The 15,810-nt window shown below is 46.7% G+C and overlaps 1 protein-coding gene across 10 annotated transcripts in view; it reads right to left on the minus strand.

The window, feature by feature from the left end:
* Nucleotides 1-15,810, minus strand: part of SYNE2 (spectrin repeat containing nuclear envelope protein 2) — a 267,254-nt gene that overhangs the window by 5,508 nt on the left and 245,936 nt on the right. For 8 of the 10 annotated variants that reach the window (XM_087448388.1, XM_087448395.1, XM_087448393.1 and 5 more), the window contains 11 exons: nt 11,319-11,506; nt 10,672-10,822; nt 10,142-10,324; nt 8,586-8,723; nt 7,433-7,627; nt 5,954-6,236; nt 5,364-5,432; nt 4,317-4,456; nt 2,366-2,480; nt 1,467-1,669; nt 205-405 (listed from right to left, as the gene is read on the minus strand). In XM_087448388.1, coding sequence (XP_087304514.1) covers nt 205-405; nt 1,467-1,669; nt 2,366-2,480; nt 4,317-4,456; nt 5,364-5,432; nt 5,954-6,236; nt 7,433-7,627; nt 8,586-8,723; nt 10,142-10,324; nt 10,672-10,822; nt 11,319-11,506 — 1,866 coding nt within the window. The remainder of the gene's footprint in view (nt 1-204; nt 406-1,466; nt 1,670-2,365; nt 2,481-4,316; nt 4,457-5,363; nt 5,433-5,953; nt 6,237-7,432; nt 7,628-8,585; nt 8,724-10,141; nt 10,325-10,671; nt 10,823-11,318; nt 11,507-15,810) is intronic. The other 2 variants (XM_087448394.1, XM_087448389.1) reach the window with 1 other exon arrangement.

Consider the following 15,810-nt stretch of genomic DNA (forward strand, 5'->3'; position numbering starts at 1 on the left):
AGGAGACGCAGGGCAAGCGTCAGGTCTCTGAGACAGCAGGTGGGCCTCTTTGGAAACAAATGGTAAAGCCCACGTTTCCTAACACAAGCCATATTTGGCTGTGCGAAAGCGGCCTGATGATGATAAAAATATCTGCTTCTCCCACCCACGTGGGCCTGGGCCTGGGGCACCAGCTGTGGGCGGCTCGGTGCTGCATCGGCGTACCTGGCACTGCATGAGTGACTGCCGTAAGCCCTCTCTCCAGCTCTCCACCGCGCCCTGCGCCGCGTCCCAGTGCAGGCTCAGCTGGCCGACTCTGCCCTGGAGCTCTTTGGCTTCGGCGCTCTCGGTTTGTAGAAATTCCTTGCTGTTCACATTGACAGAGGCCACTAAAGCCTTGTAGGTCTCAAAGGCTTTTAATATCTCCTACCACAGAGGAAAAGACTGGGTAAGGCATTCTGAAAATAGTGAGGTGGGGTTTATTTTGAACCTCAGGGGGGAATGGATCTTCCAAACACTTCTCCAAGCTGCGGCCACAGAAACCAGAGCAACCTCGCCTGTGACTGGCTGAGAAGCATCAGGTGCGAGCTGCGTTCCTTACAAGGTCAGTGAACTTGGCCAGCCAGCTGGGCAGCCAGGCCAGAGAGCGGAGGCCTGTCTCCTGGCCAGCCAACTCAACCCGAGGCGTGAATAGACTCTGCCGACCTCTGGTTGGCTTAATAACATTTCTGGACCAGATTAAAGTCTTCTAGATAAAGTATACACAGTTAGCCTGCATTTGCCCTTAGATATGACAAAAGTGTTCTTCCTTAGGATGAATGGTAACTCCTGATATATTAATGCACAAAGTAAAGTAATGGTACAAATATGAAGAGGGCCTCGATACCCCAAAACCCCAGCCCTGGGGTCCTCTTGGGAACTCAGGCTCCTGCTTAGGCCACCCCCAGAGTGCAGGGCTCAAACCGCTCCCCCCCTGCTCCCTGGACCGTTCCAGTGGGGTGAGGGCTGACTGTGTGGGGGAAAAATCCTAACTGTGTAATGGGGTAACCAGATTACCACAGAATTCATTAGTAGGTGGGCTGGTCCTCCCCACCCTCAACGCTCCACCACCAGTCTTAACTGAGACTGTCATACACAGTTTGGAAAGGTGGTTTCAAGCTGCCTGGCAGTGGCCACTAATACTTCCATAAGAGTCTAGAGGTGCCTCAGAAGCCAGATCTTTCCAGCACTGGGGATCTCAGCCACATCTCCCCCGTGCTACTCTGGGCTTTGGGATCATTTGTAGATGCTCTTTTATAAGATAAGAAAAATCTAGATCTGTGTCTTTGCCAGTGACAGAAGTGAAATGGAATTCCACAGACTGACCTCGACCACACACCGTTTGCAAAGTTGCCACCGACACCACTAACAGATGTGATCTGCCCGAGCAGCACAGCAAGGCATCTGCGTGCACATTCTGAATCCCTCCTCCCCTCCTTCTAACCCACCTTCAGTTTCTTCACTCTGAGTTCCATTTCCCAAATATCCGCAGGAGGCTTTGCCTTCTTCAATGTTTCTACCTCTGCTTCTGTTTTTTTCAGCCAAGCGGAGATATCACTGATATCAGAGTTAAGCTGCTGCAAGTTTTGTTTTATTCTGAGTTTATTGTGAAGTTCTTGTGCTTGAATCAGCTCCCATCTGTCAAAAGCACCTGGAATAAAAAGCCGCCAATAAAAAGAAGCAATAATGCAAACAGCTTGCTCTGCCTCGAGCTGTTTCAGGCTCAGGGTAAGAAAACCTGTAGGGGACGCCCCTTGTGGGAGGCACAGGGTTTGGACGTTATCACCTCCCCTGGGGCGTGCAACAGCACGTTTCCCTTGCTCTGGTTCAAGGCCCACGCCACCCCACTCCCATGAAGGCTGGAATGAGGGGGCAGGGTAGGAGACCCAACATGTTGCCAATATGTGCCGTGGTCCCAGTTCAGCATTTCAGTTGACGCTGCTTCCAGGGTGCTTGCTTCTTTGGTCTGTGAATGATCAGCTTGACTTTAGACTCAGCTGAGTAATTACTTTTATAATCAGAACCAGTCTAATGGGGAGACATCTGACACAACTCTTTGCTCATCATCTTCATGTCTGATCTTCACATACAAGTGAAGTCATTAACACACGCACTTCATCAGAAGAGGCTCATTTTGTCAACAGTATTTAAAGAACAGTTTAGAAAGTAAACAGCCGAAGAATTTGTTCATAAATACAAGTCAGCTGACTCAAGATAACATTGGCTGCTGTAGGGTAAGTGCAGCAGTTTTGGTCAATTCCTAATTAACGTTCTGTCGAGCAATGACTTAAAGTAAATGCCCAACTCACCCCAAATACCAGACTCCAGCTGCCTCATTTAACCATACCTGACTGCTGCCCAGGTAGACCAGCCAGCCCTTTGTCTTCCTGCTGTGGGCTGCCATTCAAGGCTTGTGAGCCTTCTTTGCCACCATCAGTGCCTGGAGATAACAGCAGCTTGACCTAGAATGAGCCAATTTGTACGTTACCATCTACAAATTTTAAAGGCTGTCTGCAGAGTATCTTGGTTCACATTAACAGATCAGAAACGAAGACACGGGACCCTTTCCTCCGAAGGGTAACTTGCTTGTGACACAGAGGTGCCTTAGTGTATGGGTCCCATTTATAGGCAAGCAAAGCTAAAGGCAGAAATGAAGCCTCAGCAGAGACCCAGGGAGGGGAAAGCAGTGAGGTGTCAATATTGGGAATAAAATGGCCTGACTGAATTTGCAGGTTTCCTAACACACCTCAAACGACCGAGCAAAAAGAGTTAAAAACAATCATTGGGCATACCAGGTTGTTATTGTGTTAGCTCTTTCACATTTGCACAGTGTTTTACAAAACTTTAGTTCCCTCCCAGTCACTCTGTAGCGCTGGCTGGCATTATTATCACCAGGAATCGGAAATACACAGAGGACGCATTGGCCTCCCAGGGTCATTCGTACCAAGTGTTTATCTTTCCCTGCACATATTGACTCTTCTGTTATCACAGAGCTGACTGGGCTGCTATCTCAGGCCTTTCCCAAAATAAATGTATCCTTTTTAGAAACGCCATGCTGTCTTTGGATAGTGTCCATAGGGCCTGTTTGTGTGGAGCAAAAAAATAAAAAACCCTCAGATCTGTGGTGACATGCCTGGTTTCAGACACAAAAAAAGGGTTGAGCTTTTGAAACCAGCCAGGGTAGGGACATAAGCATCGTCACCAAGGAGGCCAAACCACAGGTAAAGCAAGGTGAGAAGCTAGGGTCTCTCCACCCCAGACTGTCAGGTCTTATTTGACACCCCAGAGGGACAGATTAAAGATGACACTCCTTGCTAAGCAAGAGGAACTGAGTTTCTGCATTGGGCAGAGACAGCTCATTGTCAAATGACTTGGGTCTGACCATGTACAGGCAGAATCTTCTCCAATTATCTAGCAATATTCAGTCCTAGACACAGAGGGAACTTGGAGGACTAATCCAGTGGTGCTTACATTGCTTCTGGTTTCTCTACAAGATGCCACTAAAAATGCTCAAGACATTTTAATTTCAACTTGCTTGTCACTAATTCTCTGAACTGAGAATGATCTGTGGCCAGCATTTAATCCTAGGCTGGCTGCCCCCCAAGAGCTGCATAGCCAGAGTGTGCCAAGGACTCATGTTGGCTGAGGAAAATGTAACTAAGAAGGAACAGTCACTGTTACAGACAACAACAACAAGCCATGTACAGCAGTAACAATAGTGATGATCACCACTTCTGAGGGCCTTCTTTACACACATTAATCCCAACAACAATTATGTAAGGTAGGTTTATCCTCAGGTGAAGAAGGCTTACAGAGGCAAGGCAAAGTGCTTATGGCCCCAGAGCAATTTACGGTAGGGCTGGGAATCAAACCCACATCTACCACAGCACACTGTCAAATCATTCTGAACATGAGGTCATAAGTTTTTGAATAGGATGTGTGGTCAAAAGGTAAATATAACAAAGGTCTGGGAGCTCAGGAGCAGCTCAAGAAAGCCAGCATTCACCTCTCCACTATTTGCCTGGATGACTGACTCAACAGTAATAACCACTGTCATATCATGTCAACACACACAAAGATGGGTTTTGGCTGAAACCTATTTTTAACTCTAGTCAGTTTTGCCAGGGTTCTAATGAAGTAGGGACAGCTCAGCAGAGATATTGTCACCATGGGAAAACCAACTCAAAATGCGCCTGGGGGGTGAGTACACGCAATATACACCAAAATCTCTCTCTCTTGAAAAATTTTAACTATGACTCATGCATTTGGGTTCTACTCCCAGCAGGGTCAAGACTTACATAGCCTGGTTTGTAAGGGGTGCTGGAATCTGAGGGGACAGGTTGTACATTCCTATCACCTCCCACTTGTTTGTAGCGATGCTTGGGACAGGAAGGACTGTCAGGAACATGCCATGAGTGGCCCTCAGAAATGGATTTACCTGAAACAAAAAGTAGCAAGTGACAATTCATTCTCTCCAACCAAAGGATTCATATTTAGTTAACAAAAAAGGTCATGGGGAACATGGCATCAGGTTACAGTATAACATGAGTTCTGCAGCTTTCCTTGCAAAGCATGCACGTTTGCAAAATGTCAGTATGTCCTCGAAGGGAATGAAATGAGTCATGCAACTGAGCAGCACTGGACCTTCACTAGATGGGTTCACGATGGAGCACAACAAACATATGATCTGCTGCGGGACGAGTGGTGTTTTGGAACCAGGGTCTGTAGTGGTGGGGACCCTGGCAGCAGGGCCGGGTCTGGGGGTCAAGGGGACTGAAGGCCTGTCAGGAGTGAGGGGAAGCATGAACATCAGGATGGACTTGGGGACCAAAGGGCTGCTCGTGGCTCTACCCACCACTGCAGATGGGGACGGGGCAGGGAGTAAAGATTGGAGCTGCAAGTCAAGGAAAGGAAGGTTTCTTCTCCTGCGGAAAATGCAACAGTACCTCTACCCCCACCCACCCATCCTCTTCCCCGGAAGTCACCATAAGCAAGGAAGTAGTTCCAAACCAAGCCACCATGAAGAAAGCTTGGCCCATGCCAAAGGACTTGAGTTAGACGGAGGGAAAATAAAAATTAAAAAAGGCACCATGAAGAATTCCCTTCTGCACAGGCCTGAGGGGGAGGAGAGGGATGGCATCGCGACTGCTCTGGTCTGGCAGGGCTTTGTGAGGAGCACGCGGGTATGTGTGAGTACGGCAGTGTAAATACACCATGACACGAGGACCAGGCGCATGGTGTCCACAGAAGGCAGAGGTCAGACATGACATGGGAGCGAGGTTTAGGATGCAGTGTGCGCCACAGGATGCTGCCACGTTGAGACACATGCACGGGCAGGGGCCTACCAGAAGACGCTTTCAAAGTTTTTGTGGTCATTTTAAGATATGCCTCAGGATTTTCAGGGATTTCTACATCTGAAAAAGAATAATGTCATTTTCCTCACTGCAGGCGTCTGCAGATGAATGCCCAAGTATTAAGTCAAAACAGTAGAAACATTGTCAGCTGGGAGGAGAAAAGTACCCTTTATCTGTTTTATTAAAAAGCTTTAAAAAACCAGAAGGATTTTTTCAGCCAACTCCTGACTGTCCGAAGCAGTGGTGGGGGAGGGGAAGCGCACAGAAGGAACCAAGACACTTGATCTACTGACGCTCTGAAAAGTCCACTGAGGAGCCTCCCAAACAGCCAGCGCCATCAGTGAATAGCCTAAACATCCCAGTGTGACTTTCGTTTCTTTTTTCCTTTCATTCCGCCTGTAATAGGACTGAGGCAACTCTCAGGAGTTGAAAGTGGGCAGGACAGAGCACAGGAGGCCACAGGAAGTCAGGGTCAGCCAGAAGTTGGACTTCTGATCATCGAGAATTGGCCATGGTGCTAAGGTGCTAAAAACACTGCCAAATGGGTCAATTTCAAGGGCTCTGGAAACCCGGGCCATTACCTGACAGCGCACTGTAGTATGGACCCTCCTCGTCTTCTTCGTGAGAGGAGGAGCCCCCCACGTCACCTGTGTGATCCCACTCCAGAGGGATGGAGTCCACACTGACAGGGGTCTCACAGCCAGACCGCTCGGGCCCTGGTGCCGGGGGCACCAGAGGACAAAGGGACTGAGGAGACGAGGGCTCCTCCTTCTCTCTCCTTTTACGCCAAGCGTCAGTCTGGATCTCTCTGGGGTCTTCCATGTCCGTTTCATTCTCAGAGGCCTCCTTTTCATCTTCCAAGCCCTAAAGCGGGAGGATCCAGTTTTCAGAATTAACCAAATCACAGGCTATTGCAGTTATGAGGAGCATCAGAAGTCTCCCGGCCAGCATTCCTGAAAACGGCCACCATCAGCATTTCTGAGGCAGCCTTAAACAGAATCAGGTTCCCAGGCCCCGTCGGTGTTATTCCAATTTAGACTATCTAGTGTGGGGCCTAGAATCTGTATTTTCCAAAATCTCCACCTCCTTCTTAGGAAAAAGTCTGGAATTTGATAATCTAAGTTACACAACTTGAGAAGATAAGGAAATGGAGGCCAAAGTTTCATTGATGGTTAATGGCAGGTTCCTCCAAGATTCAGAAAATTAAAATTAAAAAAAAAAAACTTTTAAAGGCCACTAAAGTGTTCTAGATAAGATTCACAACTTTAAGGACCATATGTACCAGGTTCTTTCTTTCTTATCCCTCAGTCTTATTGTTCAGAATACAGAATCTTACTCACCCTGTGTTATAACGACTCTAAGAAAAATGACTGTAAACGGCTATATTAAAAATGAGGGAACTGTAGGGTAATTTTTGAGGCTATGTCTGAAAAAGAATTATGTTTGAAGTTGGCTAGTTGGAGAAACAAAAAAAAGAAAAGGTGACCAGTTGTGTTGGTCAATGGTCATCATTAAAGCTTCTGTCACACAAAGGCAGTGACCTTTGAATAATGGCCTTAACTCCACTTGAATGTCCCTAAAGGCCCCTCTGTCAAGGAAAACATCACAGTTGCTTTTGAAAGTTGGTGCTTTTGACACTTCAAGGGTGAGACCAAAGCACCAGAAAGGCACAAATATTAAAAGCTTGAAGACACTAAGAGAAAAAGGCCAACACATTTCCAAGTTGCTACAGTAAGCAAAACCAGAACAGTCATCCACACGGTCCAGGGGTCCTGACAAATGCCGGAGAAGCCCTGGCCTGAGGAACACAAGGAAAACAGGAACAGGAGCAAGACCTTTCAGAAGCACCATCCTTTCCACTGGGAAACGGGAGCTTCTCAGTAATTGTGGTTCTATGTTAATAGGAGTGAAAATAAAAATTTTCAGCATAGCTTTTTTTTCTTACCATAAAATAAATCATTGTTAGCCATTGCACAGTAAGTTTCCCAATTCTCTAAAAGTTCGGTCAGATGTCAACTGTGAGCGGCCCAGAAGCCCTCCGTGGGCGGCAGTCCCCTTACCGGCGCGTGGGAGGTGAGCCGCTGGTGGAAGCGGGAGACCCTGCCAAACACCTCCTGGCAGTACCGGTGGAGTTCCTCCACCTCGTCCTCAATCAGCACGGCATCCAGGGGCGCGCTCTTCTGAATGAGCTGCTCCCCAAACACAATGAGCTGGTCAATCTTGTTGGTATTTAATGTAATTTCCTGTTGGAAACCCTATTTAGAATGTGAGACAGAAAAGATTTCAAAGAAAGAAAATTTCCCCAAGGATCCAATGTCTGTTTCTTACAACAGGGCCACAGAAAAAGCACCAAAATGTCATTATTGTTTTGTTCCTTCACCAAGTACTCCAGCTTCATCAATTTTTAACAAAGTGACAATAAAGATTTAATAATTTAAAACGACTGTACATATTTTTTCCTCCCCCTTCTGGGCAGTGACTTTTCCAAGTGAAATAATTCTGAAAGTTTGACATGGATGGACATTTACTGTTATTGGGTCTGAGGGCGAGAACTTGTTTTATTGGCACTTGGAGGAAACAGAAAACCTCCCATAACAAGTCACCAATGGGCACTTGCTTCTGTTTACACAATAATAGTGTTCATTGGTGCCATTCTACTAGGGAAGGCAAATTTCTATTTTTAAACCTCTTGTAAAATCTAGCCAAGGAGGAAATGATAGTGAGATTAATCTGTCAATACAGGCACACCTTGCTTTATTGCACTTTGCTTTATTGTGCTTCGCAGATATTATGTTTTTTACAAGACCCTCCACCAGCAAAAAGATTATGATTTGCTGAAGGCTCAGATGATGATCAGCATTTTTTAGCAATAAAGTACTTTTTAATTAAGGTATGTACATTGTTTTTTAGACATATGCTATTGCACACTTAACAGAGTACAGTATAGTGTAAAGATAACTTTTATATACACTAGGAAACAAAAAAATCCGTGACTCACTTTATTGCGATATTCACTTTACTGCAGTGGTCTGGGACCAACCCTGCAATTTCTCTGAGGTCTGCCTGTACAGAGATTCGTAACAGTGTGAGAGCAGAAGATATCTGTTTCTGGCCCTGTGCTTCTGCTCTCGGGGTATCAGGTGACGACTATGCGTGGCCAGCTCTCCTCTGCAAAGGGGCACTCTTTTAAGGAGCTATGGAAGCAGGCCTTACGTTCAGTTGGCGCATCTTGTCGTCGGCGTCGCTCTCCGAGAAGTGCTCCACATTGGTCAGCTGCAGGTCCATCTCCGTGAGCCACACGAGAATGCTCTCCCTGGTCCCCTCGAATTCTTCCCTTTGGTTGGTGAAATGCTGTGACGGGGGAAGAAAATCATGTTTGTGTTGATGACAGAATGAGAGGTCAGGTAGACAGCAAGGTTCCTTTTGGCCGAGAGGAAAGGGTACCTGGAGTACTCACAGAAACCTGCCTCTGGGTACCCGGGGGGTCCACAAGGCCTTCAGGGGGCCACTGTGGGGAAAGGAGCCTGGGGTCTGGTCCTGGCTGTGTGATACCAAACAAGCCCCCCACCTTCTCTGCAGCTTCACTGGCAAAGGAGGGTGTGGGAATGTTGACTATGATCAGTGCTTGAAATTCTATAATTCTCTAGTCTAAGTTGTGATTTTCCAACCTGTCCTTTGAGGAACCTCTCGAAGTCCAGGCCAGGCACCTTGCCTGTTTTTACCTGTCAGCCTCTGGGGAAGCTTCTGCTTGACAAGCCTCACTATGGAAAAGTACTGATCTCAGGGCTGAGCCTACACTTGTGTCCTGTCTGCCTTCATGGATGTAATTCTGTGTGTGCTTCCTCAGAGAAAGAAGACCCAGATTTATCACCTCCAATGAAGGATGCCTCTCCGGTTACCGCCTCATAGATGGGCAGCCAATTCTCAGACAAACGTAGCATTCAGTGCCAAATGATGGCTTAGACTGGTCACAGTCAAATCAGCAGGAGATAGAGAAGTTAATGCAAGAGGCTTGTCTGAGAAGCTAGCCAATTTCTTCTGAGAGTGTTAAAAAAAAATTCCCAGATTCTCTTCTTCTTAGAATGGTTTCAAGAGCGTTCTGCTCTGAGAACAGAACCAGGGATTAAAATTACTTCCTGCAGCCACAGCCCACGCCGGTCTTGTCAGTTGCACCTGGACTCACAAAGGATGACATATCACGTCTTCTGAATTACGGAAATCTAAGGTGAATGTTTACATTCAAAAATTAAACCGAACCTTTGAGGTTAGTCAGTGTGCCCTGAAATTGGGAGGATAATCACTGTCCCCAACCTCCACAGTGCAGAGGGGGCTTTGTCCACACCCTGCACAGTGCAAGAACCCATGGGACCCACAAAAGCGGGCAGATGGGCAAAGCGGGCCTCCTTCCAGGCTGAGAGGTGCCTCTGCCAGACCCAGGGACGGCAGCGCCCCAGACCCTGTGGGCAGTGTGTGAGCTAACGTGCACACCTTTAGAGGTTACAGAAGTGGAAAGAAGAGATGTGTTTGGTAACACAAATCACATAAACAGGCTCTGCCTGTGAAGCCTGTTCGTCAGCAAATAACCTCTTGAAGAAAGTGAATGCTGGCAGCTTTGGGCTTAAACAAAAGGGAAGGCTGTGTTGGAAGAATGTTAAGATAGCTTAGGTCTTAAGTGAAATCTTCTACCCTCTGCTTTGTCACAAGCCTGATACAGCGTATGGCTTCTCCCTGAAAATCTACAAAGAACCCGGGTGATGTAAGAAGGTTACTCTGAGTCTCCGCAGGACAGCTGTGACCCGCTTCTGGAGGTTGTCCCAGCGCTGGTTGCCCTCGTGGACCATCTGCTTCAGTTTGCTGGCCGTGTCAGTGCGGTTCTCCCGGGCCAGCCGCCGGTACTGCTTGTTGATGAGCTCCAGCTGCGTGAGCCGCTCATGGATCTGCCGCTGGAAGGCCTGCGTCACAGAGGAGCCCGTCAGTGCCAAAGCACGCAGAGTGCCAGGACACCCCCTGCGGACCCCAAATGACCTGCTTCAAGTGGTTAACCCCAAACTGAAATGGCATCAGAGGGCTTACTTCACCTGTTCTGATGCTAGCTAAAAAGGCTTTCAAGTTCATTACATGGCAGCTGGCATAAATCGGTAATGTCTTGGAAAGCTGCCTCAGCAGCTGATGGCGGGTTGTGGATTGGGCGGCCCTGGCCAGATTGGGGGACCAGCCACTAACAGGAAGTCATTTTAGCTGCTCCCAAGCCTGCCACCGGCTTGGTTCTCAGGAGCACCAGGATGGAGAAAGTCTTTACCTCAAACCTCTTCAGCTCTTCTTTGGCATTTGTGTACAGCACCTCTGAGGAATTCGGGTAGGCTGCTGTCCTCTCGGCTGACTTGAGCCAGTCCTCAAAGCGAGAGTAATCTTCTAAAAACTTCTGCCACAGGCGCCATGTCTCCTCAATTCTGACAGGAGGAGAGCAACAGAACACAAGCCATTCATTTCCACCACGAGCTTTCATACCTCCTTTCTCCCTTAACTTGTCCTGTTCCCAACCCCCCTTGCTCTGTCACTGTTTAAGGGGAGAGACTCTACTACCCCTTCCAGGAAATAACCAGGGACGTCACTTCTTCCTAGGAGTGCCAGCACCTCAGAGCTCCTGCCTCATAGAGACAAACAGGAGACAGGGCTTCCTCCACGACTTTATAGCTGGGGACACAGAGGACAGTGGCCAGCCATGGTTACAGCCCGAGTCACAGACGAGCTGAGGAAAGACATGACCCTGATTCTATTTTTCTTGAATAACTCCTTTAATAAGCGCTGGTCACACCTACTGAGCCTTCCCTGCTAATACCTCACATTCCAAAGTGAAGGGAACAGAACACAGTTACTGTTATTTAGGTCAGAGGGGTGCACTGAGTCGGCCACGTTTAAAACCTTTAGGGGCAGCCCAGTTCTTACTTCATTCGCCGCTCCATGGACATGGCGCAAATGTTCCTCCAGCGTCTGTCCAGGCTTCTGGTGGTCTGCTGGATGGAGTCACACTCGGTCTCATTGGCACAGGCGTCGGAGTCGTGCAGTAGGACATCACAGATGTTAAACACGGACTCCACCCCCGCACTGTGTTGTTCAATGTCTCGCTGCAGGTCCTAGGATTACAATAGAGTAGGAAGCACCTTAAGATGCTGGTGGTGGTGGGATGGTCGGCATCAAAGGATCTCCACCACCTTCCCTCCATCTTACAGTCCAGGGGGCATTTCCACTTTGGATCAGCAACACAGACCGATTCCCTCTCATCTTTGTGCAGCCCTTCAACTGGAGCACCTGACATAAAGCCTAATAAGCCAGGCAACAACTGGGATTCGTTTGTTGAATTGAGTATGTGAGGGGGTGGGAATAGTGGGGGATACCCTCCTCTGAGAGCCCACTGCCCCACAGACTTAGGGGAGGCATGGGATCTAGTACATACCACCCAACCTCAAGGGCCTCCAATTTAGACTTGGCTTCAGGGAGGTCTTCCTTGGAAAACTGACTGAGTCTCTTCAGTAGGACCTAAAACTTCAGCAACAGAAACTCAACCTTTTATGGGTCACAGAATTCTTAAAGCTATAAGACCTTTGTGCTATCTTCACATACCACCCCCCAAATCATGCATGCAGTTGTACAGTGTCCACAGCCTCCCCACGAGCCCATCCTGGGGCTCCCCAGGCCCAAGGGGAGAATTCTGGGGTAGAGACCCTGCCCTCCCAACTGATGGGAGTCCAGCTAAGGCTTAGCTCAGAGAGGGGGCAGGGTGATGGAATCTAGTCCTATGATGGTGACAGTGATGCAGTTCCCTGATTCGGGAGAAAGAACATTCATGAAGAGAAAATGTGTAGAGAATAAGCCATGGCACTGTCAGTTATCACCCGGAGAATACTTCTTCTGCACACCATGGGTGGGCCAGGGGAAGGAGAGGTGAGGAGCCTATTTTGCCATTCTGGATGAGTTAGTCTTCTCCTGATATCTAAATTCTGTGAAAAGAGACATGAGACCACCCCCACTAATCTTAGTATCCAAATTACATTGTGAAATAGCAAAGACAAAGCTAAATAAGGCATTGTTAACTATACTGAAGTTCCTTGGATTCCAAAATGTTCAGTTTATAGAAGGGATATATATATATATTTTTCGCCGAGGAAGATTCACCCTGAGCTAACATCTGTGCCAATCTTCCTCTATTTTGTATGTGGGTCGCCGCCACAGGATGGCCACCAAGTGGTATAGGTCCGTGCCCAGGAACTGAACCCGGGCTGCTGAAAAGGAGCACGCCGAACTTAAACACTAGGGCACAGGGCCGGCCCTAAAAGGCCCTGCCACTGTCTACAGAAAGGCAGCATGAAGTTCATTCCGGGTCACCTTAATATTTAATAATTTTGGAGATTTCTATTGTGTTACTAGATAAGACTAATATTTTCTTACTTTTCTTCTGATAAATGCACAATTTGGATCATTCTGTGTCTGGGTGGCTATGAAAGAATAAAATGCTAACACTCCAAATGAATTTTAAATCAAGCAGTTCTTAACACAGATCCTAACTGATTAAAAATGAGCACCACAAAGTTATATTCAGAAGAAATGTGATTTCTGTTTGTCGCCTTGTATGCCCTGTGAAGAGAGATGTTCAGGGTGACTTTTTCAGGCTCTTCAGTCCAGGACAAATGCCTGAAATGCTGCAATGGGGGAAGTCTTCCTGGGGTCAACGAGAGGACTAGCTTTAAAATTATTAGGTTTAAACAGAATTCCAGTTTTAAGAATACCTACTGGTTCACAGAATTGCCATGGGCTTTCCTAAAATTTACTGGCATTGACAAATATCCCTTTTAACTTTGTTAAAATAATAAAGAATCCTAACACTGGGGCTAAACGAGTAATACTGACCATTTTAATTGAAAAATGGTACATACCCCTGACCTCACATGGTAGGGTTGGGTAGGATCTGGTTGAAAAGCACTGAAAAAGTCTAGTCTATAGATAAACATGAATGCTGTGCATTTTAATAGACTCTCTGCAGTTACTCTACACTATTGATTCAGATTATATTGCATAAAACAGCTAAAGAAAACTGATTAATATACAGGGTGAACGGTAGCAGGAAATGAGCTCTATGATAATTTATAAACCACTGTCAATATCTTGGGGGAAAAAAGTCCAAACATTTTCAAAATTCCCAAAACAAACTTCTAAAACACCACAGAATGGCCTGCTGATGTTGTAGTATGAACCAGTTAGTTACCTTGTAAAATACAAAATGAAGCAGTAGACCCTATTTAAAAATGCAAACCATTTAAGTGCTTGGACAGGGTGATAACAGCTCAACACAAGGTTGACATAAGCGAAACCATATTGTAGAAAAGAAACCCTATTGTAACTTTGAATGACCTCTGATTAACTATCCCAGACAGGCTCTGTTGATTTTATGGCCCCTTCCAGCTGCTATAAGTTGATAACTTTGTTCTTCTGAGTTTCTTAGGAATGTGATGACCCCAGGGCAGAGACTCTATGCTGACACCCATCATCAGTGACAAATGAAAGATCAGGGTATAGGGCGTTGCTCCGGTCTCTGGTGCATATCCAGTAAAACGAAAGACTATGAGGAACTAAGACCAGAGGTCAGCCCCCACCGGGAGATCAGATGGATGCCCCACCTGGAGACCAGCCCCCTATATAACTGGCCTGTAGTCTTTGTTCTGTAAGATGTTCTTTCGGACACTAGTTGCCATCTTCCCTCTTGCTAGCAAGCTGTAATAAAAAGTCCTTTCTCTCCTACCTCCTTGCCTCTTGACTATTGGCATGTCTTGTGGCAGGCAGATGACCACCCCTTGGGCAGTAACAAGGTGACACTTTGCAAACTGAAATGATCTCACCACAAGCACCCACTGAGGCATGAGTTTGTACAATAATTAGATTTCAAGACCTGTTCAAATGCAGAGAAGAACTGAACTGAAGAAACAACATAAAATAACGTGAAAGACTTGCGCTGACAGTTCTGGAAATGGGCTCCTGTTCATTTTATTTTTCTGCTCCTGAGTGGGTGACACAGAGCACTGAAGCTGGGAAAGAGCTAAGGTGGGGGGCAGCGAGAGGAGATGGGGGAGACGTGAAACTAGAGCTGAGAATGCACCTAGGAAGAATGAAAACACAGAAGGAACTAGAAAAATAAAATAAAGGGGAAAAGAAGAAAACCAGGCTGAGCGGGCAGAAAATCACACAGGGTGGGGCCCTGGTGGTGGCTCCAGAATGTCTCTGTAGGAGGAGCTGGGGGTGGCAAACAAGTCCAGCAGGGTGGTCTTGGGGAGTGGTTTAGGGGGGTTGGCAAGAAGCTGAGTTGGCCCACTGGGGAGGGGGCTACTGGTAATTATAGAATAGGGGGTGTAACTAACAACTCCCCCCGCCCCACACCTACAGGGAACCAGGAAACCAAGTAAACAGGAGAAAAATGCTGAAGACTCAAGGAAAGTGGTTCAAGGTTTACAAGTGTCACAAAGGTTACCCCCACTTCCTTTGCATTTTGAAGATACATTCCACAGGAATAATAACACACCCTTATCACCTAAGGAGTTTTACATAAAGGAAGAGAAATAAAAAGGACTCTTATAAAGTCTGATCTCTCCCTCACAGCCCCCAAGGACATTGCAGTGACGATCCAGGGACATCATGGCTCTTTATCACTTTTAGGGGCTGAGGGCTTTTGCAGGAGGCACTACTAGCCCAAGCTTTTAGGTCTTATTTCTGGAAGTCATCACGTAATTTATTATATTTAACTAGTGATAGAAACACAAGTAAGGTTTTTTAAAATGACCCATACATAATTCTTTTGTGACAATATTTCTGTTTTTAGTGTTTTTTATGGAGCATTTAAGGTCTGTGCTTAGTATGATGTTTTTTTTTTAAACAAAAATACTAAAAGTTTCCTCAGGATATCTGTGGTAGACAGAATATTGGCCCCCCAAAGATGTCCACGTTCCTATCCTCAAAACCTGTGACTATGTTAGGTTACACGGCAAAGGAGAATTAAGATTTCTTATCAGTTGACCTTAAAATAGGGAGATTATCCTGGATTTTCTGGGGGTGCCGAATGTAATCCCAAGGGTCCTTACAAGTGGAAGAGGGAGGTAGAAGAAGAGCCAGAGGAAGAAGTGATCTGGAAGAAAAGCACAAAGACGCAATGTTGCTTGTTTTGAAGATGAAGGAAGGGGCCAAGAAACGTGGGTGGCCTCTAGAAGCTTTCTAGCAAAGAAATGGATTCTCCCATAGAGCCTCTAGAAAGGAGCCCAGCCCTGCTGACACCTTGATCTCAGCCCTGTGGCACATTTCTGACCTCCAGAACTGTAAGATGATCAATTTGTGTTAAGCAGCTAAATTTGTGGTAATCTCTTATAGCAGCCATGGAAAACTAATGCATCTAACTTCT

Source organism: Ceratotherium simum, chromosome 24, assembly GCF_057802395.1.
Source record: "Ceratotherium simum simum isolate JZ-2026a chromosome 24, ASM5780239v1, whole genome shotgun sequence".
NCBI lineage: Eukaryota > Metazoa > Chordata > Mammalia > Perissodactyla > Rhinocerotidae > Ceratotherium > Ceratotherium simum.